This window comes from Colletotrichum navitas (assembly GCF_030913465.1).
Source record: "Colletotrichum navitas strain CBS 125086 chromosome Unknown LY79scaffold_16, whole genome shotgun sequence".
Lineage (NCBI taxonomy): Eukaryota > Fungi > Ascomycota > Sordariomycetes > Glomerellales > Glomerellaceae > Colletotrichum > Colletotrichum navitas.
The window spans coordinates 307,476-330,001 of NW_026850562.1; the positions used below are offsets into that span (position 1 = coordinate 307,476).

General features: G+C 60.1%; 6 protein-coding genes across 6 annotated transcripts; 3 read left to right on the plus strand and 3 right to left on the minus strand.

Moving 5' to 3' along the window:
* Positions 1-4,677: 4,677 nt before the first annotated feature.
* On the plus strand, positions 4,678-5,917 carry LY79DRAFT_547293 (uncharacterized protein). Its single transcript, XM_060557314.1, has 2 exons — positions 4,678-5,344; positions 5,443-5,917. Exons 1-2 carry the CDS (start codon positions 5,070-5,072, stop codon positions 5,663-5,665), a joined length of 498 nt encoding a protein of 165 aa, XP_060416343.1. The 5' UTR covers positions 4,678-5,069; the 3' UTR covers positions 5,666-5,917.
* Positions 5,911-7,003, minus strand: LY79DRAFT_547296 (uncharacterized protein). The gene has a single exon (XM_060557315.1). It carries the CDS (start codon positions 6,776-6,778, stop codon positions 6,365-6,367), a length of 414 nt encoding a protein of 137 aa, XP_060416344.1. The 5' UTR covers positions 6,779-7,003; the 3' UTR covers positions 5,911-6,364.
* Positions 7,004-8,221: 1,218 nt separating this feature from the next.
* Positions 8,222-10,596, plus strand: LY79DRAFT_511381 (uncharacterized protein; the record flags this gene model as incomplete). Its single annotated transcript, XM_060554259.1, has 4 exons — positions 8,222-8,292; positions 8,507-8,673; positions 8,771-8,912; positions 8,973-10,596. 4 exons carry the CDS (start codon positions 8,222-8,224, stop codon positions 10,594-10,596), a joined length of 2,004 nt encoding a protein of 667 aa, XP_060416345.1.
* A 146-nt stretch (positions 10,597-10,742) lies between these two features.
* On the minus strand, positions 10,743-12,403 carry LY79DRAFT_547317 (uncharacterized protein). Its single transcript, XM_060557316.1, has 4 exons — positions 11,910-12,403; positions 11,736-11,843; positions 11,504-11,660; positions 10,743-11,413 (listed from the first exon to the last, which is right to left on the minus strand). Exons 1-4 carry the CDS (start codon positions 12,215-12,217, stop codon positions 11,225-11,227), a joined length of 762 nt encoding a protein of 253 aa, XP_060416346.1. The 5' UTR covers positions 12,218-12,403; the 3' UTR covers positions 10,743-11,224.
* A 417-nt stretch (positions 12,404-12,820) lies between these two features.
* LY79DRAFT_668088 (umta methyltransferase family protein) lies at positions 12,821-13,681 on the plus strand (the record flags this gene model as incomplete). Its single annotated transcript, XM_060563471.1, has 1 exon — positions 12,821-13,681. The coding sequence occupies one exon, from the start codon at positions 12,821-12,823 to the stop codon at positions 13,679-13,681; it is 861 nt and encodes a 286-aa protein (XP_060416347.1).
* A 496-nt stretch (positions 13,682-14,177) lies between these two features.
* On the minus strand, positions 14,178-22,328 carry LY79DRAFT_108992 (beta-ketoacyl synthase domain-containing protein). The gene is made up of 3 exons (XM_060550689.1): positions 21,820-22,328; positions 19,276-21,746; positions 14,178-19,210 (listed from the first exon to the last, which is right to left on the minus strand). The coding sequence occupies exons 1-3, from the start codon at positions 22,140-22,142 to the stop codon at positions 14,352-14,354; spliced, it is 7,653 nt and encodes a 2,550-aa protein (XP_060416348.1). The 5' UTR covers positions 22,143-22,328; the 3' UTR covers positions 14,178-14,351.
* Between the last annotated feature and the right edge of the window lie 198 nt (positions 22,329-22,526).

The window sequence follows — 22,526 nt, forward strand, 5'->3', positions numbered from 1 at the left end:
TTACGAGGCAAGTAGGCAAGGCCACCCTTAACCAGTTCGCCGTCGGTATCCTGATATGTCATTCGTTCGTGCGTGCGTGCGTGCGTGCGTGCGTGCGTGCGTGCCTTGAGTGGTTATTGAATCAGTCGTTGGTTTGCATCCTCGCGTTCCCACCATCCCCTCAACTGGCTCATGGCCCGGGGCTTAGAAGCCGGGTGAGATGGGGGAGAGAGAGAGAGAGCTGTGTAGAATAAAGTCCAGGCTGCTGTCTGAGTACCTAGTGTAAATGAACTGTTCCCGAGTAGGGATGCTCGCACTAGAAGCCTCGTCGAGTCATCCTTCCCAGGGGGGGGCTCTTGTCGTCGCTGGGGTGCCCCAGCCAGAAGAACTCCACGTGGCAAAATAGCGCGCAACAGGCACATCGTCGGTATCCGCACACAGTCCACGTGCAACATGTTTGATGGATACTTGACTGTCGAGCTGCTGGACAGCAACGACATGTCCGGAACCCCCCCTGACCGGTAAGATGATTGGTGGCTCGATTCGAATTGGCGCCTTTTCTCCCCCGGTCACTCCTGGTTCTGATCAAATGGCAATAATAGGTTCTGTCAGAATTTGTGCGAGGTTGGACGCGGAGCGACGGGAGCGGACCGGCCTGGGGAATCAGGACGGACGCCGGCAGGGGGTTCCATTAAGGGTGCCGCCGCGTGCGACGACGGGACAGGGGTCGTCTCGGTCTTGGTCTCGGCCTCTATTTTGTTTCTTTTTACGAGAAACAGATCTTCTTCGCCTCGTTCTTCGGAGAAAGCTTATTGCTGTTTGGTTGCTTTTGTCTGTCGACCCTTGGTTCGTAGAAGTGATGGGCTAGGTATGTTTTGATTCAACACGGCGGCCGGCCCATGGTACGCAGCGAGCGGTTTAATCCGGGCTGGCCCGCGCCATCTTTGGAAGTGCCCCTGACAATCAACACCCTCCTCCCCCCGCCCCTCGTCGAGTTTTCGTTCCCATCTCCTCGGATGCCTGTCATTCGACCACCAACCGCCAGGCCGTGGGCAAGTCGTTGCTGCGACGCAAAGAAGACGCGGCGGTGTTAAGCACGTAAGCCAGGCGGTAGGCCGGTGAGTTCCGGAGGCCCTTCAGGGAGTAGGGAAGCTGGTACCAGGTCCTCAACCAGCCCGGGTTGGCTCTGTTGGCCTGTAAGAAGCGATGGCGTGGCGTCGGAGATGGTGATAAGGGAACTTGTTTTAGATGTTGCAGTGTTTCGCGTCGGCCACCCAGTGCGAAGATATTACCAGACATGGTGTGGGGGGGCCCTTGTCAATGTCCTTCCCGACAATCTGGTTGCATGTTTGTTCGGGTTCCAGGGCCTGCATCACAACTGTCAAAGCCCGAGAAGCTCGGACTACCGCAAAACGATGTCAGCCGGAAGTTATAGAGGAAGAAGAGGGGGGGGGGGATTGAGGATGCGGGCATACTATTACTCATCACTTCCCCTTCCCTCCTCTCTGGGCTGCTAGCATTTATATCGCTGCGCCGTGACGTGCCGCGCTGTGCGACTGGACCTGTGTGTCGCTGTTCGCATCGGACGAACCTACATTGTACATGGGTAGGCAGCTCGACAACCAACACTAGCATCGTCAGCCATCGATCGGCCAACGACATATTGTTGGGCATTCCAACGCCCACGCACAGCTGGTGTAGGTCCTACTTTGGCCATGTACCGGCACGGATACCAGACCAGCACAACACGTTTATGCTAACTTGGTACTGCAGGCGGCCGGCAGTCGACGACGCAATCCACCAACAAGGCCTACCTGTACTCCGTACCTGATGACTGGAATCCTAAATGGCGGAAAAGGGTCCGATCCAATGAGGGGTGGCCGTCTCGCCGGATCAACAACCGACTGGACTTCCTCCGAGTGTCTCCAGTTTGCCAGCTCCGCCTCAACAGCCAAACGACGCAACCGGCACTAGAACGAGGGGTCATCGCAGGCTTCGACTCTCTTCATATATGTGACGGAAAGCCGCAGGGACGAGAGCGGGTCATGGTTGCATTGGCCTGTCGAACCGAAGTTGCAGTAATGACAGGATCGTCTCACTCCACGTTGCGTGTACATAGTAGACGAGGACGTGTGGAGGAGCAAGCGTGAGCCCCCCCCCCCCCCCGCTATCAACTCCTGGAATAGAGCTTTCCGTCCATGTCTAAGCGATGCTGGGTGCAGTGTGCTCGCTTGACTTGCTCACAACTGGGTAGTGACGGGGTTCGGCGCACCGCAGGGGAGCATTCCGCCGGCCGGATCGACGCCGAGTCGCCGTCCACAGAGCTGCGTCGGGCAGACGAGTCATATCCAGCTCCCTGCTGATCGCCCATGTGCAACCGGCTTGCTTGCTTGCTTGCCCGCCCAACTTGCTGCTGCTGCTCCCCCTCCTTACATCCGATGCGAGTCCCCTCTCTAGTAGTACGCTACTTGTAGCCCCCTCCTTCTGCGTCACCCCAGACCCATCGGTCCCGCTCGCCTCGGCGATAGTTGTTGACGACGCACTGCGCTACCCTCAACAGGAAAACAAGGCCGCCCCTTGTCCGGCATGAGCATTGCGAGCATTGATTGTTCGGGTGTCTGTCTGGCAGTTCTCCTTACCACAACTTGCATCGTCTCATGTGCGGAAAACCAAAGTGTTGGAGTGACAAGTGACGGGAGAGAATAAGACGCCCTGCCGAGCCACGCAAAACGCCATGGACCCGGTTAGAGTTTCGGGTAATTCACTGGTCCACGTCGAGGGTTCCGGCGAACATTGACTCGACTCGGGGGGGGGGGGGGGGGGGAGGGGTCTCGGATGCTGATCCGAATTTGATAGCCCCGGACGCGGAATCCGTATTCATTACGGTTGCTCGAAGGAAGACCCGGGAGAGTCGGCTGTCCTCCCGAGGACACGAGTAACCAGACTGCCGATGCAAACCGGGAACGCGATTCAGCAGCCGCTGACTAACTCGCCGACAGAACGCTGAAGGAAACCCGCATTCCCCGAGGCCGGACGGTCTGCAGGCTCGGCAAGGCAAGAGGGAGCGTTACGGCTTCATATGTCATACTTCTCAAGTTCGACAAGGTTAACGACGTCGCTAGCTTCACCTACCGACAGTTATTGCCGGTTCGCTGGACGTTACAGCCCATGCTTCCTCCACTTACGGACCCTACGGGTGACACAGCAAGCAACCTTTTGTCGCCGCAGTGTACGGCCGGCCGGCCGTACGGGCAGAATGAGCGTGCTCACTACTGAACAGCACGCTTCAGAAGTAAAGAAATGTCCTCGTAGCGCTGCCGGCACCACCCCCACACGGCCCCGGTTGTTCTGGTTTGACGTTCGAATGAGGGGGGCGCTTCGTGGCGGCGATTCAAGTCTCGTTTGTAAACATCCCACCTTTGCGATCGGACCATGGTCGCAAACCCAACCTATGCGGACTGAAACGCATGCGTGGGAGGGGGGTGCGGCTGGCATCCCACTCGTCGTTTGACCAGGTCATTTCCCGAGCCAGATATGAAAAGTCGTGAGTGATGATGTGTCCGTGCCTCTATCCGAGGCAGTCGAGACTTTGCGTCACGGATGAATCCAACCATGCTGGATATCAAGAAACGGCCTTGTTGAAACGGTCAGAAGTCCACCCTGAAGCTTTTTGTCGCAAGAGATATCGCCGCTAGGCCATTATCTGCAAAAGAGAGGACCCCCCTCGTTTGAGTGACGCCGGGCATCTTGAGCACGTATCTATTTCCATCAACCAGTAGGAGAGAGGGCGTGGGCGCCAATCTACCGGGCATGTATATGTATATATATCTCTATCTATCTATCTATATATCTCTATCTATCTATCAATATATCTCTATCTATCTATCTATATATATATCTATATATATATCTATATATATATGCACCCATCAGTAAAGCTGTTCGTCCAGCTCGGTCAGCCAGTGAAGACCACGCCGGCGTATATGCCCGGCGTCTGTGCCTGCCTGTGATGGATCAACGGACACATTCGTCTCGTCTTGAACGCATACCCAACTCGACGCGGCTGACCTGGCAATCGAACCCCTACCAGGCGACCCCAACTCCTCGAGAGGCCCGGGGCACGAGCAACTTGCTGGGTATGAGAGAAACATGGGCGTGATTTTGTCTGTTATGCCATGGAATGCCCAGGACGAGCCCCTCAAAGACTCATCGAACAGCGTCCAAGCCGATGCTCCCGCTCCGCTTCGAGGCGTCTGACAGCCAACGCTTTCCCCCGGACTTCCAGCCGCCTCTCCAGGTTCGCCACAAAGGCCCATCATTGACACACCGAACGCAGCAGAGACCAGGATGATTCCGGGCCCGTGTCTGAGCTGGAGGGGTTCGCATACGAATCAGGGGCGGACGGCGTGTCGGGGCTGCCGCCGACTACCCCGATGTCGACGATTGGACCCGCGAAGCAGGCCTCGGTTCGCTGTATCGATTCTGTCCATTCGGTCAGGTACGCCCGCCAGTCACCGACAGCCAGCGCGAACCCCCCCAAATCGTGTCGTTGCCGGGGTCTTGATCCAGCTTGGCCGCCATATCCCGACGCACCCTTGACCGACGGGTACCTGATCTGCGGCGAGGCGGCAGGAAGCGCTGCAGGGCCCATGGCGGTCATGGATGGACGCCAAGGCCGAGAATTGGCCGGCTCCAAGAGGGGGGGGGGGGGGGGGCCAGCGAGACCGGCCCCAGAGCGTGCAAGAGGCCCGTGAGCGTGACTTTGCCTGCACCAGTTGCGAGAAAGGATCGTCAGGAGGGGGGCGGGGGGGCATGCGATGAGTGCGGAGCTGCTATTTGAACGGCGCTGTCGCTATCGGGGCCTAGTGCGCATCCGCCGGGTTCCTAGCGTGGCCGGCGGCCAAGACGTCGGCCTCTTCCGGTGTCGAGTTAGCCGTGGCCGGGAACTGGACGACGACGTCTTCCGGGGAGGGCCGGGCTGAGTGTCGCGGCCGAGCTTCGCCGACCGCGTCGTCAAGACGTGGTCATTGAGCGCTGTATCTTGGTCCGTCGACCGGGGAATCGTCCCGCAGGCTCTGGAGCAGCTCTCCATGGAACATATCTGCGCTGCTGCCGTCCAAGTTGGCGTGGTCGAAGGGCGGAGGAGCACTTCCATCCAGTCCGCACCGGCCCGACGGAGCACCGCGATCTTGCATTCCGGCGTCGTTTTCGTGGCTTGGAGGACTGGGTGTTCGGCTGCTCGTACGAAGCACGCACAAGAGCCTCCTGGGAATCGTCGGCGTTTCCTTCCACTGGCCGCCATTCGATGTGCTCGCCAAGCTTGGTGTTGTCCAGACGGACCCAGTAGGGCTTGGTGGTTCTCTCGCTACAACACTCATCAGTCTCCCGCCCCCAACGGTGCAACTTTCCACGAGGCTCCGAGTCGCCGGATCTTGTGTTGGCCTACGTGAGAGGTATACCGACGTTTGTTCGCCCAAAGCCTCCCTCGCCTCGGACGTCGACCCTGCGGCAGGGCGACCGCCAGAAGTCGGGTTATAAAGTGAAGCCTAAGCCCGCCGATAACGTATATCAGACTATGTTGGTTGTCAAAGTCACAAAAGTGGAGGCACCCTCGCTTGGAGATAAATTGAGGACCTGCCAAGTGCCGTACTCTCTGGCTACTACTTCAACACCACCAGCTTACTAGACCGGACATGACCAAGAACAGCCGCGCGGGATCTATGGGAGCGCGGGATGCGGAATGCGGGATGTCCGCAAGCGGGTTAATTGTCACCCTAAATCACAGCCAGAGATTCCAGACATGGGCAAGACAGGAAGCACGTTGCGGGGGGTCCCATCCGTCACTGTCCCAGTGGTCAATTATATGCATATGCAGAGGGACAAAGTGCGCATTATTGATCATGCTTTTGTGAACTTTGACAGTTACACTGCGTCGGCCGAGCCCCTATCATCTAATATCGGCATCGGCGGGATATCCGGATCGGATGCTTATTCCCCCCTGATAGGTCGTTGTACGAAGCAGAAGGAAACACGCCACGGAATGATACGGGTTCAAGTGTTTATGCTGGCTAGACATGCCCGTCTTCGCAGCGACGCCCTGTCATGTCTCTCACGGGTCGTGCATTACAACCTCGACAGAGACGACAGTGGGAGTAGAGGACAAGCACGACGACAACATGCGTGACGCAGAGGGAAAAGGAATCGCCCCAGACGAATCGACGACACAAGACGGTGGAGACGAGGCCAGATAGATACCTTACCGGAGCGTAACTGGGGGCCACGTCCTCTTCTCCTCCCTGCGACTTTCCGTCTTCCTCGTTACCCCGGACCAAGCCATCACTGCCCCGGCTCTACGGGCCATCCATCACAGCCGAGTTCGCTTCCATCAGGAACATTGGGTGGTACGGATCCCCGCACCCCATGACCCAGACGCCGTTTGCACGGCAGCATCTGCCACCTCGGCGACATTGAGATGACGTCCAGGCCAGCCAATCGGATGGTGCAAACACCCGCTCCCCCGCGGTGGCGCCAACATCCGCGGCTTTCCATCGCCATTGCGGGCGTCTCTGGGGGTACGTGGGGTATGACCTGGCGCCTGTGTTAACCTGAATAGGCACCACCTTGTCAGCGTTAAACTTACAAGTCGTGCAGGGGTCTGGGGACGGTGAAGGAAAACCGGTCGCTCGGGGGGGACAAGAAAGACGGCCCGTTTTCCCATGACCACCACTACTACTCCCACAGCTGCTGCAATAGGTAAGATCGCTTCCAGTACATTAAAAGCCTTGGTGGAGACGGCCATCCTCAATCCTCAAGGCGGGCATGGTGTACTTCCGATCGGGGATAATCGCAATCGTGTCATCACTAACAGCGGCGCCTCGCAGATCCCGGCCGGTATGGGACACGGGACACGGGACGCGGCAGGGGCCGTCTTGCGGGTTTACACGCTGGGCCTGGCGCAATACGTACTACTGGTTACCAACTAGATAATGTAAAAGGTGTTCCCAAAGCCAGTATCAAACCAACTAGGAGCAGCGCTCCCCCTACCGGGCGCATAGTGGTGTGTGGTTAATTTAAATAGATACGGGCCCCCGGTACGGGACTGGCGGAGTTAGACCTGCTAGTAAGTGCTTGACGAGACTGAGCTCTGGCTGATACTGTAGTAGTGATGTGACCCTTCGGCCACTCGTCAGATCACCCATCGAATGATTCAATAGCCAGAAAAGCTAACATGGCCCCCCTTGTTAGCTTTATTGCACTAGTCTGCGCCAGGGCCAGTCGTTAGGGTGGGTTAGGGATCTTGGTTCGGACCCAGGAATCGTTGGTTCGATTAGTGGAATAGGGACGGCATCGTGCTGGGCCGGTCCACCGTCGGTTGGTTGACACGGCGTTTAAAGTGATATATCCTTTCTACCCTGCCTGTCTGCCAGGATCGTCGAGATAACGTCTGGTGTGTTCTGCCGATATCTCCGGAACTACAGTCCATCTCCCTGCTGAATCTCCTCTTCTTCCCAGAGCTCTATTTGCCAGGCATGCTTCAGCCGCATACTGCTCTGCTTAAGCTTGGTTTCTGACCAGGCGTTGGGGGTGGCGACTCTGCGTGTTAGCATCATCGGCACTGTAGTTCTAGATGAATAGATGAAGGGCAGTCGTATCAGTCGGCATCTTAATAGTAAGATAGGGAGACGGTAGAAGGAGGCAGTTGCAGGTAGACAGACCAACATGGGGTTATGGTAACTCTATCCTTGGAGCCACTCTTGACCTCTCGAGTCCGGGCAGAGATTGCTTGCCTGATGCGCAATCTTACGAGTGCTCAGACAAGCTGATAATTCCTCGCCTCCTCCCTAGTTAAGCAACTGATAGCGGATCTACTAGTGGACCCGAGAGTTACGTAAAGTTGGGGGGTAGGTAGGCGTGGGTTGATTCGGGGTTCTGTGCCAACTTCCAAGGGATATAATACTATAATACAGCAAGGCGATATCCAGCACCCTGGTCCCATCCATCCCCGGGCAGCAGCTGACCGACCATACGCTACTGCTGGTCCAAAGCTTCTTTTGAACAAGCAAACAACGTGAAAGCAACCAGCGTACAAGCCCCGTTGCTCGCTTGCCAGCCAAAACGATAGGGAGACATATTATCGCCCACCACCTATATGATCAGGAGTCGAAGACTCCCAGATCATCAGTCCTCCCGTCTGCCGTGTAAAACATTACCCCGCGTTTTGTTTTCTGCCTTGCAGTTCAACATGAGCTCTTCTCGAAAACGTGTCATATCGTCGTGCATACCTTGTTATACTCGAAAACAAAAGGTAAGTCTGTCAGTTGGGAGCCGCTCGTAGAGGCATCCAAGTCTCCATCTCCATCTCCATCTCCATCTCCACCTCGAGATTTGTCATGTGCTGAGCCAATACTTTTTTTTTTGCTGTGAACAAACAGTGCAACCGCGAATACCCTTGTAACCATTGCACACGCCGACAGCGCATCGATGGCTGTGTCTACAACATCGTCTCGGCCAACAGCGCAACGTCCAGCCCCCCGCCCCTCCATGTCGTCGTCGAGCCGCGTAAGGATCGAGACGGATCAGAGAAGAAGGCTCCTCCTCGTGCAACCCATTCGCCGCGGGACGAGTGGTGCGAGTCGTTTGGGTACTTCCAGGACAGCAACACCAACACCCTCGCCCTCATACAAAAGGCGAGCAGTCCTTTCCCGGAAAAGAAGGAAAAGGAAAAAAAGAAAAAAAAAAAAGTTGCTTGACAACGAGAAGAAATATTGACTTTTGCTCCAGCTGGGGGTAGCCTGCCACGACGAATCCCCTCCCACCAGCTCGCTCGCCCTTGGCCCCGAAGCCGCCAGCGAGGTTCTTCGCGTCATTGAGCGCATGCCCGACAGACAGGTTCTGGACTTTCTGGTGTACTTCTTTGCCACCGAGCTCTGCTGGTCAGTCGAGCCGCCACAACTTGTGCTCCTACACGATAGCTGACATTTCGCCGCCGGCAGGATAGATCAGCTGGTCCACGTTCCGTGGTTACTGGAAAAGTACCAGAGATGGAACGCCGCCGAGGGGGCCAGCCTTGCCCCGGACGTCGAGTTCGTCGTCCTGATACTGCGGATCTGCTCTTACGCACTGCAGTTCTTGCCGTCCCCGGCCTATCCTCTGGATCGCATCCGCGGGGAGCTGCTCGCCGACCTGCGCAAGGCGTGCAACGACGCAGCCGACAGGGCCGAGGCCATAAGCGCCGCCGCCGACGGCCGCGGGTCGCCCATCAGGGTGCAGCACCTCGCCTTCCTGGGGCTCAGATACCAGGCGGAAGGCAAGATGAGAGCCTATGCCGAGGCCCTGGGCCGCGCCATCCGCGTCGCGCAGAATATCGGCATGCACTGCGACGTCGCGCGGCCTCGAGGGGAAGGCGCCAGTGAGGCCGACCGGGAGATGGCTCGGAGGATCTTTTGCAACCTGTACATAAGCGACAGCCTGCTCTCTCGTCGGCTGGACTGCGCCCCTTTTCTCCCCGGACGTCTGGCCCACGGTGGCCAGCCGCAGCCGCAACTCCTCGAAGACCACGGAAAAGCGGGGGGGCCGCCGCCGCCGCCGGCTGGCCATCGGTCACAGCAGCAGCCGCAGCAGCAGCGCATCGATCCCTTCGACGAGCGGCTGCTCCAGGCACGGCTAGCCGACTTCTGGCGCAGCGTGAGCCCTCCGGGCGGCATCGACTACGACGCCATGGCGGCCGAGGAACGGTACGACAAGTTCTGCCGCGAGTTCCTCCCACAGCTGCCGCCGGCCTTTGCCCTCTCAAAACCCGACGAGTCGTGGGACAAGCAGTTCCCGAGGCTGCCTCTCCAGCGGAAGCTTCTCCACACGGCCATCTACGACTCGCTATGCTGGAACTTCCGGCCGCTGCTCCTGCGTCAGCCCTCGTCGCCCCTCCCGGCGTACAAGGCCGTCCTCCTGGGCTTCCAGAAGAAGACGCTGGCCGTCGCCGCGTTACGCTCCCTGGACAGCGTCGGGCAGCTCCACGCGCTGCTCGGGGGGCGCCACACACGGCTGACGTGCATCGTGGTGTCGACTTTCGAGGCGGCCGTGTTGCTCCTGTCTCTGCTCGCGGACCCTTCGTTCCCGGGCGAGCCGCAGCGCCACGACGCGCCTCCTCACGAGACCGATCCGCTGCAGGCGGGCATCCCCAAGCTCTCGCGGTCCGGGTGCCTGCAGGCCGTCCAGGGCGGCCTGGACCGGCTGAAGATGCTGGCCGAGGTCAGCAACATGGCGGATCTCGGCGCGGGCACCCTGGGCCAGCTGCTGGGCAGGGTACCGGAGGGCGACGGAGGGAGGCGCCTTTCCGCGGCCGCCTCGGACGTGGCGACCCCGGGGACCCAGGAGGATGGGGCGTCCGGCAAGGAAAGCGGGGAGACGACGTTAGTGAGCGCGGCGGGGGGCTTGCCGGCGAGCTGGGTGCCCGGCGGATCCGACCCTCCGGACCATCGCTTGGCGGTCGATTTCACGTCGGGTGGTGGGGCGGGAACATCGCCGGCGATCGACGTATCTCAGTGGCTTTCGTTCGATGCCGCCAGTATCGCCACACATACCCAGAGCGGGGACTTTTGGAGCGACATTCCATTTTAGCGAGGCCATCGTATCATGTATGTTTAGATGCACATTCAGAGAATCAACACAGCGTCAAGATGTTCAACTAATCCAAGGGTCTTTTTTTCTTTTCATTTTGGAAAGAAAGGAAAGAAAGGAGAAAAAAGAAGGGAAAAAAAGGCAAATAATAATAATGATAATGTCAATGAAGATATTTATGTATATATAAATGTCGACTTATACGGGAGTGCTAGTTGGAAAATGATATCACGTGACGGTCACGTGATCCATCGCCCACCGGCTGAAAAGTCTACCCACTCGCACATAGCACAATCAATTACCCGGAGTACCAGTCCGGCAGCGCCAAACACCCCCTCCTCACGGATCTGCCCACCAACTGCCCACCAACTGTGGGGATGGGAACTAGAACAAGAACAACAAGAACAACAAGCACGTATCGCAACCTATTGGTGCACCACTTGACCCTTGCGAAAAACCAATGAGAGCTTTCATTTCTTGTTTTGCTCAACTCCCGTTGGCAAACATGAGGCTGCTGTCCAGAAAAGGAAATACAAGCTGGAGAGGCTCGGCACCATCCAACCCACTTCTCTGAGAATTCGGAGCCCCGGAATCATTTCGGGCTCACCATGTTTGCCCGGTGGGCCGATTACCAGGGGACGTCGGTGCCATCGTAGACGTTGGGGCCGTTTGCGTTCTCCCAGCCTTTGACAAAGACCTTTGGCATCTTGCCGTTGGTCTGCTCGTTGGGCCTGTAGATGATTTCCAACGAAGCCTTGGCTCCCTGCTCGGGAGTCAGGTCTGCCATGTCGCCTCCGCCGAGCTCGGTCTTCATCCACTAAACAAGCAAATAGAAAACATTTCATCAGCCGACGCTCTTTTGACACGAGAAACTTGAATGGGGAGGGGGGGGGAGTGGTGAACATACGCCGGGGCAGAGAGCCATGAAGGAGAAGCCCTCCTTGCCGTGGTCGAGGGCATACTGAACCGTGAGGGCGTTCATGGCGGCCTTGGAGATCTTGTAGGCCGGGGAGGGGGAGAAGTGGAGGTAGGGCATCATGGTGAGCGAACCGAAGGTGGTTGAGCTGTGTGCGAGCGAGCTCCGAGGTCAGAAAATGAAGGGAAAGTTGCGCCGGGGACTCTCTGGTTTGATGACGTACATGTTGGCCACCTTCTTGAGCTTGCCCTGCTGCAGCAGAGGAAGAAAGGCCCTCGTGACCCTGTGGACACCCAAAACATTGATGTCGAAGCTCTCCTGGAGGTTTTCCCTATGCGACTGGTGTATTAGTAAAGAAACCAACCATCTGCGTGGGTGCGTCACGGCTGGAACTTGCATGGACTTGGTACCGTCGGGGGCAAATTGGCAGACAGCGGCGTTGTTGACCAGGACGTCGAGGCCCTTGGCGCCAAGCTTTGCCTCGACCTCGGCCGCGGCTTTCTTGACAGAGGCATCGTCGGCGACGTCGAGTTTGACCACGACGACGCGGCCGGAGGAGTTCTTGGCGACCTCGTTCAAGTCGCGCGAGTCTCCGCGGGCCGAGGCAATGATGGTGCCGACCTCGGAGGCCGGGCGGGAGACCAACTCGCGCGTGAGTGCCAGGCCAAAGCCTCTGGAGGCGCCGGTGATGAGGAACGAAGCCATGACGGTCGGCGGAGGTTGTGGTGGGTGGAAATGGGGACTGGCTGGCTAGGAAATGGTGTGAGTATGATGGGAAGGATATATCTATCCGGAAGAGATAAATAAGATGGGAAATGGGAGATGAGTGGGTGAGTGAGTGGGTGAGTGAGTGAGTGGGTGAGTGGGTGAGTGGTGAGTGAGTGGTGAATGAGCCAGTAAGTTACTACCTACTTCAGTCCGTCATATCTGGTGGCCCTTTCATTACATACTCGAATCTTCTGCACCCCGCAACCCGTCAACAAAGGTTGCTTGGTAATCCTGGTTCGTTGGTTCCAAGTCTTGCAAACCCCCTTGCGAATGCATCAGCCGACGCCCGACGCATTTCGCCCGATGCTTCGGCCCGATCCACTACGACCATCGAGCGCCAGCCCCTGAGCCTGCCGAGTCCATGATGGGTCGCTGAGGAGGGGTCGAGGGAGGGGGACAAACATTGTTCTTCGTCTTGAGAATTCTTAAGGAGAACAAAGAACTGGATATGCCGTCTCCGAGTCGGTTGGTTGTCCCGAAAAGGACAAACCGTACCAACCGATTCGTGAGCCCTTGGAGCAACCCGACACCACGACGACGATGATGCAGGAAAAGGCCGCACAAGACACGGACTGGACCCTGACAAACGGCCATGGCTACATTCTGAACCGTGACCGCAGCCATTCGGCCGCCGCCCGTCTGAATCTCCAGTTCTACCTCTGGAAGTCTGCTCTCAACTTCAACATCCATCCTTCCATCAAGTCCTCGCTCCCCAGCACCGCCGCCATCGCCGACGTGGCCTCGGGGAGCGCCATCTGGCTCATCGACGTCGCTCGGGAGCTGCCGGAGGCGCAGCTGGACGGCTTCGACTACGACCTCCGCCAGTGCCCCCACCAGCAATGGCTCCCCCCCAACGTCCGCGTGCGGCATCTGAACATACTCCGGGACATACCGGATGACCTGGTCGGCAAGTACGACTACGTCCACACCCGCCTGCTCCTCCTGGTAGTCGAGTCCCAGGACCCGCGGCCCATCATCAGGAACCTCGGCAAGCTGCTGAAGCCGGGCGGCCGCCTGCAGTGGGACGAGCTCGACACCGTCAACGCGCGCGTCAGGAAGGTCGACCCGGCCCTGCCGACGCCGGGCCTCGACCAGCTGCGCGACTGGACGCGCGCCGGGGGGCGGCACGACTGGACCGTCAGGCTGGCCGACTTCGTCGCCGGGGAGGGCTTCGTCGACGCGAACACGGACTTCGTCGGGGACGGGCTCGAGCTGGCGCGCGCCTTCAACGACCAGCATCTGCTGACGGCCGAGGAGTTCGCCGAGGGCCTCGCCAAGCTCGGCAACCCCGAGTCGGCCGCCAAGTACTTCCGCATCGTCGAGGACGCCCACGGCGAGTCCGTGAAGGGCGCCGCCCTCTGCGTCCCGAGGGTCGTGTGTACGGCGAGGAAGCCGTTGTGAGACGAACGTGCACCTTGTGTGCCCAGGAGCCGTCTTTGTAGAGCTAGCTAGTAAATTACAAGGGCTCCTCCGATCTTTGCACCGTTTCACCAGGAGCAGCTTTTATAGTAATTCGTCCTCCATTCTCCAACATGCCATCCATGCCTGTACACTCCTATACTCAATGGCAAAGCCTCAGCCTTCGCTGCCAGCGTGACAGAGTCCAAGGCAACCTTGCACAGCGCCTTGTGTCCAACGCAGATCCTAGTCGTCCACGAGGCAGATATTCGGACATGGCTACTGTGATTCGCCGGGCTAATTCTGCCTGAACGACTTCTGTCCATTCATCATGTATCTGTCCATTCATCGTGTATCTGTCCATTCATCATGTATCTGTCCATTCATCATGTATCTGTCCATTCATCATGTATCTGTCCATTCATCATGTATCTGTCCATTCATCATGTATCTGTCCATTCATCATGATCTGTCATTGTATCATGTATCCGACACCATCTCTATAAACCGCTAATGGCGTGTAATCAAACTTCTCAACTTCAACTGCTTGGGAATGAAACGTTGAAAACCGACATGACCAGCAGGACTCTCTCAAGTGCCCAAAGATCCCGTGCAAATAGAGACAAACAGAACAACCCCCCCCAATGCAAAAAAAACACCCCTAAACTACGCTTCACGCCTTTGAAGACTGTGCTAACGCGCCATCGGTAATGTCGGCAGCCCGCTTACTGATGCCCACGGCCGGGTCGAGCAGGTCCAGCATGCTGATGTTGGCCCCGAGCGCCTGCAGGAACCAGTTGCGCAGCTCGGCCGCGATCAGACTGTCGACGCCCAGGTCCGCAATCGACTTGGCCGGGTCGATGCTCTCGACGTCGACGAACAGCATCTCGGCGACCGCCTTGACGATGGCGCCCTGCACGAGAGCCACGGCGGAGGACCGCGCGGCCGCCCCCTCCGCGACGGCCGCCGCGAACTCGGCCCGCAGGAGCGCCGTGGTGCTGAGCGACGCGTCGCCGGGGGAGCCGTCGAGATGGCCGGAGAGCTGCTGGACGTCCCGCGAGGCGCGCATCATCAGCGAGGCGCGCGCGTCGCTGTACCAGCGCGGGGCCGCGCCGGTCGACGAGGGCTCCTCGCGCCTCCTCTTGGCCATGGCTCGGGGGTTCAGGTAAGTGTGCAGGTTGGCGCTCGAGAGAGGGTCTCGCTGCCGGCCGGGCCACTGCGTCGGGTCCGCCGCGTCGTGCGAGGTCCGGTTGTCCAGGAACGCCGGCTCGAGGAGCTTCAGGAACTGGGACTCGCCCAGCGTCGTCGCCCTGTTGCGCTCGAACAGGTCGATCGTCGCCGTGTCGGTGCCCACGGCCGTGGCCTCTCTGATGAGGCTGAAGGACACGGTCGACGCGGGGAGGCCCAGCCGTCGACGGTAGCGCGCGAAGGCGTCCTGGAAGCTGTTGGCGGCCGTGTACGCGCCCTGGGTCGCGAACGCGTAGAGGGAGAGGGCCGAGGTGGTCATGACGAAGAAGTCGAGGGGCATGCACAGCGTGGCCTCGTGAAGGTTCTTGGTGCCCTGGACCTTGGCCGACAGGCCTTCGTTCCACCTCGGGGCCTGGATCTTGTCGAAGCTGAGATCCAGGTACGAGACGGCGGCGTGCACGACGCCCCTGACGGGCCGGCGCGACGAGATGCGCTGCATGGCGTCGGCCAGCTCTTCCTTCCTGCTGACGTCGCAGGCAAAGCACTCCACTTGGACGTGGCGGTCGGCGAGCGACGAGACGAGCTCCTTGGCTCCGGGGACGTCCGAGGCTGCGCGGCGAGAGAGGAGCGCCAGGTACCTCGCGCCCTGGTCGGCCATCCACCGGACCAAGGACTGCCCCACGCCGCCCAGGGCTCCGGTGACGACGTAGCAGGCCTCCGGGTCGAACCTGGCGGCCGGCGCCGGCGTGACCATCCTGACGAGGCTCTCGGGGTTTTGGAAGCTGGCGACGAGCTTTTCTGGTGTGTTGTTGTTGTTGCTGGTCACGTCGCGCAGAGCCGAAGACAAGCGACCGACGTCGACCGTGGTAAGCCCCGGGAGAGGCCTGATGAGTCCTTTGCGGTGGTAGTCGCCCACGCTCTCCATGAGCTCTGCGCCGAGAGCCGGGTCCGCGTCGAGAATGGCGAACGCGTCGATCGAGGAGTAGGTTGCCATGGGCGGAAGCAACTCCAGACTCACCGGGGGTCCTGTCTGCGAGTCGGCCCCCCGGCCTCCGACGTCTATGAGTCGTCCAAGGGGCGTCAGGACCTCCAACAGTGCGGGCGGGAGGCCGCCGCCGCCGCCGCCGCCGGAGCCAGAAGCGCAGATGACGGCGTCAAACCCGCCTCTGCGTGTGTTTTGCGCGGCCTTCCGGAGACGGTCGAAGCTGTGCCCCTCGATGACGTGCGAGGCCGGAACGACCAGGTTGTCGACGAGATGGCTGACCTGTTCGGGCGTCTCGGCGGTAACGCACACGTCGGCCCCCTTGGCCCTCGCCAGGATGATGGACGCCGTCGCCACGTCCCCGGCGCCCGCCTGGACGAGCACCGATTGCCCCTTTCGCAGATGGGCGACGTGGTCCAGGGCGTACACCGCCGTCGCGTACGCCAGGGGCATCGAAGCCGCCTCCGTCGCGTCGACGCCTGGGGCGAGCTTGCAGGCGAAAGCGGCGGGGACGCGCGTGTAGTTGCCAAACTGCCCCTTGCCGAGGCCGTAGACGCGGTCGCCGACCCGGAAACCGTGCGACGATGATCCTGCGCCCACAGAGGCGACGACGCCCGCGTACTCGGAAGAGAAGTGGTCTCCGTCCAGGCGGCCCGTCCACACGCCCACGTCCCGGCCGTTCACGCCGACGGCCTCGACGGCCACGTCAATGTACCCCGGAGGGAGCGGCCGGCGGAGCTCCTTGTAGGGCGTGAAGTACAGCGAGTTGGGCACCCCGGGCGTCTCGAACGCGATGCGGACGCCTCCGTCGTAAGTGGCGAGCGGGAGCAGCTCCGGCTTCAGCTTGCGGCCGTCGAGGCCGTATCGCGAGTGAAATCCCCCGTCGGGCACGTGGCGGCTCACCCACAAGCAGCCGTCTTGCCAGGTGAACTCGCGATCCGGGCCCGTCTCTCCGTCGCCCGCCGTGGGGGGCTCGTGGTCGAGACCGACCTCGAGATGGGCGATCTGGCGGGCGAGTTCTTCCGCTTCGGCTGCTTCCATGTCAAAGTTGTCCGCGTCCACGTCGACCGACAAGTACCGGCTCGCAGGGTTCTCGTTCTGGAGGACGCGCAGCAGGCCGGAGAGCAGGGCGCCGTCGGCGTTGCGGCCCCTGGCGGCGCCGCAGCTCGTGAGGACGAGCATGCTCGAGGCGTTCAGCGAAAGGTGCTGGAAAACGCGCAAGTCCTGCTCGCTGGCGTCGACCAAGAGGTGCTTGTCGTCGCACAGAGCCACCACGCGAGATCCCGGCGTGATGGAGCTGGGTGCGGCGTCGAGCGGACCGGTCCTCACCTCGAATGCTCGACGCTCCAGCTCTTGGGCGATGTGCCGCACCAACGACGGAGCCGGCCCACCCCCATTGCCGTTGCCGCTGTGAAGCAGGTGAACCGCAGCAGCAGACGGAGGAGGTGCCCTCGTCGGAGGTTCTGCCAGGACTGTAGATACCATGACCGAAGTGGTGTTGTGCGGCTCCGGGAAGTCGTCCAGCACCAGGTCGAGCCCCGAGAAGCCCGCGTCTCGCAACGAAGACTCCCAGGCGGGCAGGCTTTGGAACGGAGCATCGACGCGGCCGTCGGGGATCCCGGCCCAATAGCCCGTGAAAGTGCCCACGACGATGCCGGGCACGATGAAGTTCTGGTTCGTCTCCACCAGTACGAGCTTGCCGCCCGGCTTGAGAAGGCTGCGGCAGTGCGACAGGGTCCTGTGCATGCTGGATGTGGCATGGAGGACCTGGCACGCGATGATGAGGTCGTAGGCCTGCTCGTCGTACCCTTGCTCCAGGGGGTCCGTCTCGACGTCCAGCACCGAGAAGCGCATGTCGTGAAACTCGGCCATGGACTCCCGCGCCGCCGAGAGGAACCCGGCAGAGATGTCGGTGAACGTGTAGTCTCTGTAGGCCTTGACGCCGTTGGGGCCGGTGAAGGCCTTCATGGCGATGCGCGTCGCGCCGCCGGTGCCGCCCCCGATCTCCAAGACGCGCGAGTTCGGGTTCGCGTGGGCGAGGCCCTCCAGGACGTGCGACAGCTGGGGGTAGATGCCCGTCATCAGCAGGCCGTTCTGGTAAAGGGGCGTGAGGAGGCCCGCGCCTATGATAACGTCCATGCCGGTCCTGCGCTCGAACAGGATGTCGCCCGCGTGGTCGTGGAGGAGCTTCGCCGTCTTGACCTCCACGACGTCGCCGGCCTGGCCGACCAGCTCTTCAATCTTGTCTAAGAGGTTGCCGTCGGCGGCCAACTTTCTGGCCTCCCTCATCGCGTCAGAGCCGTCGTTTTGGGCCTTTCTCTTGATCCAGTCAAAGAAGTGGCCGACCTCGCCGGAAGGCTTGGGCCCGTCTGCCAGTCTTCCGAAGCTTTCGTATATGCTGAAGATGATCAAGTGAACCACCTTGTTCGTGATGCCCCACAAAGGCGCCCTTTCCACGTTTTGCTTGGGCGGCGGATATAACTGGCGGGCCTGTCGGTTCGTAAGCATGCGGATGTCGGGCTTCCAGACGAGCCGCGTGAACGGGCTGCTGAAGGTCATGTCGTCGTCCGCAGTCCTCGCCTCGCTGGAGTAGCTGACGCAACGGAGGTTCTCCGTGCTGAGAAGGACCTCGCCGTCGGGGCCCAGCATCTGCAAGTCGAGGTGGGCGCTGCGGATGCCCCGCCTCGTCCCGCGAGCGGTGACGGTGCACACGTCTTGCGCAATCTTGTTCGAGATGTAGAGCCGGGGGATCTGGACGGGCAGGAAGGCCGTGCTGGCCTCATCGGCCCGGCCTTTGTGGCAGGCAATCAGCCCCAGCTGTATGGCACCGTCGAGGGAGGCGGGGTGGACCGGGTATCGTGATTCGCCTCCCGCCAAAGTAGAAGGCTTGAGGTCGACGGTTGCCACGGTGGCACCAGTGACTGGGTCGACGCGGATGTCGGACAGCGGTTGAAAGACCGGGCCGTAGCCGAGACCGATGTCGAGGAACTTCTTGTACCAGAGTTGAGCGTCCACGGCCCGCGAGGCATGATGGACCTGATGCTTGTCTAGGGCGTGCTCATCAGCTCCAACGTGGATTTTAATGCGGCCGGTGCTATGCTCCGTCCATTCGTCCGTATCGCGCTTCACGGAGCTGATGGAAAAGGTCGCCCATGCCGGTGACTGGGACGTGGCCTGGTCAACAAGCTCCATGCTCGTCAAAACCTCGACGCCATAGTCGTCTTCCGGGATGACCAGGCTCTTCTTGATATCCATGTTGCGAAGTGAGAAGCCCTTGACGTCCGACGTTTGAGACTCGGCATGAGCGCGTAAAGCAGCTTCCACTGCCATGGCCACATATGCCGCCGCCGGCAGCACGGCATCTGTAAAGTCACCACAGGTTACGATCTGTTCTGAACTTGTATCGCGCCCATATGGATCAACTTACCTGGCACGAGGCGATGATCGCCCAGCCACGGGACGTCTTTCAGGCGGATTATGTTCCGCCATTGAGGCCGCAGCTTGGCGTTACCGGCAACCTTGGAACCGAGGAGATCGTGCCTGAGGATGGACCGAGAGCGGTACTCCTTGCTAGCCCGGCTCTCGTGATAGTTCAAACCCCCATAGGTGTACTGGTATGGCGGAAGGTCAGAGCTGACATGGCCGTGTTCCAACCCTGTCCCGTCTGTGCTGTCGACGGCGTTGACGGCAGCGAGGTCGACGCTTGCGTTCAGACCGAACAAGGTCCCGGCACACTGCAGTAACGAGCGGCGGCCGTCTTCCTGTCGCTTCAGCGTCGACGTATACGCGACGGTCTTCCCGGCACCCTTCACGTTCTGCTCCAAGGGGCTCTTCAGCGCCGGGTGAGGACCAATCTCCACGAGCACGTTGATGGGGACGTCTTCTCTGCTCACGAGCCTCGTAACAGCCTCCGAGAAGAGGACTGGGGACTCCAGGTTGGCTCTCCAGTACGATGCCGCATCGCCAAACTCGGCGGTGCTCTTGGCAGGTGTCACTGACGATATCCACAAGGTAGGGTCGTACCGCCTCCTTGCGGACTCCGGCCCAAGGTCTCGAGCGCTTTCAAGCCCCTTGGCGAGCATCTCCGAGTACTCCCGTCCGATTGGTAGCATGTGGTGCGAGTGATAGGCGTTGCCGCCGGTCTGTAATTGACGATTGAAGACGCCGTCCGCCGTCATGGCTGCAGAGATGTCTTTGATCACGGCCGGTTCGCCGGATAGAGTGACGCTGCCTGGGGAGTTGATGGCTGCCACCTTGACTTCATCTTCTCTGCCGTCGAGGTACCGTGCCACCTGCTCGAGCCCGAGGCCCACAGCCAGCATTGCGCCCTTTTGGCTGTTCCTTGCGACCGCCTGGCCACGGAGGTATGCGGCCACGATGGCCTCGGCCGCCGTGATGCGGCCAGCAGCGTATGCCGCTGCTATCTCACCAGACGAATGCCCGGTGACACCAGAAGGTCTGATGGACCACGAGGCAAGGAGGTCGACGAGACCGATCTGCACAGCGGTGCACACAGTCTGGGATATCTCGGCGGTTTGAATCAGCGCAGCGTCTTGGCAGTCCCCGGAGAGGATGCCGAGCAGGGACCACGAAGGAGGATTCGCGAGTGAGCCGAGGACGTGGTCGAGGCTCTCGATGGCTGTTCGGAAGACGCGGTACTCGAACAGCTCACGGCCCATGCCATGCCACTGCGCTCCCTGGCCGGTGAAGATGAAGCCCAGGTTGGCGGTTTGCAAAGGTGCCCGCGTAATCTTGTGAGGCGTTGCGAGCCCCTGAGCGACCTTGTTCCTGTCCACGATGCAGAACGACCGTTGGGCGAACCGCGAGCGCCTGGAACTGAGGGTGTAGGCGATGTTTGCCAAAGGAACCTTGTCGATGACCCGCGACAAGGCGGCGAGGTTCGACTCGAAAGAACGTTCCGTGTGGGCCGAAAGCGGCAAGAGTACGAGCTGGCGTGTAGCTGCGTTGAGCGAGGCAGCCGACAATGGCTTGTGGACGACTGAAAGAGGTTCCCTTGGCTCTCCTTGTTGGGCTCCGTCGGGGTGGCCGTTGATGTAGCCGTTGGTCTTGCGCTGGTAAACTCCAGGGGCTACATAATCGGGCAGTACGATGTTGACATGGTCGATGATGCAGTGAGCGTTGGCGCCACCGTAACCAAACGAATTGATGCTTGCTCTTTGGGGCCGATCCTTGGGCCACGGGGTGACCTCTGTTACTGGCAGGACGTTGGCACCCTCAAAGTCAATGTTGGGGTTTCGAGTCTGGAGGTCGAACAAGGGAGCAATGGCCCCATTCTCGAGAGAGAGTACCACTTTCATGATGGACGCCAGAGCGCTGGCGCCTTCTCCGTGTCCGACGTTGCTCTTGACAGAGCCGACGAGCAAGGGGTCGTCGGCCGACCTCTCCGGGGCGAACACCCTCCCCAAGGCAGCCACTTCGATGGGATCACCGACGTAGGTGCCCGTTCCGTGGCATTCGAAATAGCTGGTGTCGCGGAAGGGGAGATGGCCGGCGCTGCGGTAGGCCTCCCGGATGACCATCTCCTGGCCCCGAGCGCTCGGCCGCGTGATACCGCCGGTTCGGCCGTTGGAGTTGATGGCGGTCCCCCGGATCATTGCGCGGATGGGCGAGTTGTCGGCGACGGCCAGCGATGGCCTCTTCAGGTAGATGGCCCCGTACCCTTCTCCCCGGGCGTAGCCCTCGGCTCTGGCATCAAAGGTGTGGCACCGCGACGACGCAGAAAGGGCGCCGAGTTTGTCGAGGGCGATCTGGACTCCGGGATCCGCAATCCAGTTGGCGGATGCCACGATTGCGGCATCGCAATCCCCGGCCCGGATCGAGTTGACCGCCAGGTGGAGAGCATACATGGACGACGAACAGGCCGTGTCAACAGTCAGGCTAGAAGGGGGGCTCATCAGCGGCCGTTGCGGCATTGTTCGGGTCCGCGCTGGAGAGGGAGGGACAAACACACCTTGGCCCCTGAAGGTTGAAGATGTAGCTGATGCGGTTGGCGAGGATGCTGGTGCCGGCCCCGGTAAAGGCGTACGGCCTCGGGTTGTCCCAGTCGCGCGACTGGATCATCCAGTGGTCCAAGCAAAAATTGCCTACAAAGACTCCGGTGCGAGACCCGGAGACGCTGTCCCATGTCTCTCCGGCGTTCTCTATGGCTTCGTACGACACCTCGAGCAACTTACGCTGGGACGGATCCATCGTCTCTACTTCGAGGCCCGTCATGCCGAAAAAAGCGTGGTCAAACAGCCGGGCATCCTCCTTGGCGAGAAAGGCGCCTTTCATGGACACGGATCCTGGTCTATCGGGGTTTGGGTGGTGGAAACCGCGTGTTGAGAAGCGCGGTTCGTCGAATTCCTTCCAGCCATTCGTCTTATTGCACAAGAACTCCCAAAACTGAGAGCTGTCATGAACGCCACCCGGCCACCGGCATCCTGTTGAGGCCCTTTCAGTCCATGGTTTGCTTGGTGAAAAGGGGGAGGGGGGAGGGCTCTCCTACCCATGCCTACGATGGCCACCGGCTCGTGCGGGTCGTGGTTTTGCTGGGAGAGAGTCATGGCGAATCGACTTTTGACGAACAGAGGAGTTTGGACGAAAAACTAGGTTTACTGAGCAGTGATGTTGAATGGAGTTTTGCTCGTTGTATGCCGCAGTCTTCTAGACGATGTT

What these genes read in the sequence shown, in the direction of transcription:
- LY79DRAFT_547293 (XM_060557314.1), top strand. Translation starts at nt 5,070, where the DNA reads ATGGAACATATCTGCGCTGCTGCCGTCCAAGTTGGCGTGGTCGAAGGG. An exon ending in AGGGCTTGGTGGTTCTCTCG is followed by an intron (nt 5,345 to 5,442) that starts CTACAACACTCA and finishes AGGTATACCGAC; the next exon opens with GTTTGTTCGCCCAAAGCCTC.
- LY79DRAFT_547296 (XM_060557315.1), bottom strand. Translation starts at nt 6,778, where the DNA reads ATGGCCGTCTCCACCAAGGCTTTTAATGTACTGGAAGCGATCTTACCT.
- LY79DRAFT_547317 (XM_060557316.1), bottom strand. Translation starts at nt 12,217, where the DNA reads ATGGCTTCGTTCCTCATCACCGGCGCCTCCAGAGGCTTTGGCCTGGCA. An exon ending in CCCGACGGTACCAAGTCCAT is followed by an intron (nt 11,844 to 11,909) that starts GCAAGTTCCAGC and finishes CCAGTCGCATAG; the next exon opens with GGAAAACCTCCAGGAGAGCT. An exon ending in TCATGGCTCTCTGCCCCGGC is followed by an intron (nt 11,414 to 11,503) that starts GTATGTTCACCA and finishes TTGCTTGTTTAG; the next exon opens with TGGATGAAGACCGAGCTCGG.
- LY79DRAFT_108992 (XM_060550689.1), bottom strand. Translation starts at nt 22,142, where the DNA reads ATGAAAGGCGCCTTTCTCGCCAAGGAGGATGCCCGGCTGTTTGACCAC. An exon ending in TTCAACCTTCAGGGGCCAAG is followed by an intron (nt 21,747 to 21,819) that starts GTGTGTTTGTCC and finishes CCCCCCTTCTAG; the next exon opens with CCTGACTGTTGACACGGCCT. An exon ending in CGATCATCGCCTCGTGCCAG is followed by an intron (nt 19,211 to 19,275) that starts GTAAGTTGATCC and finishes GTGACTTTACAG; the next exon opens with ATGCCGTGCTGCCGGCGGCG.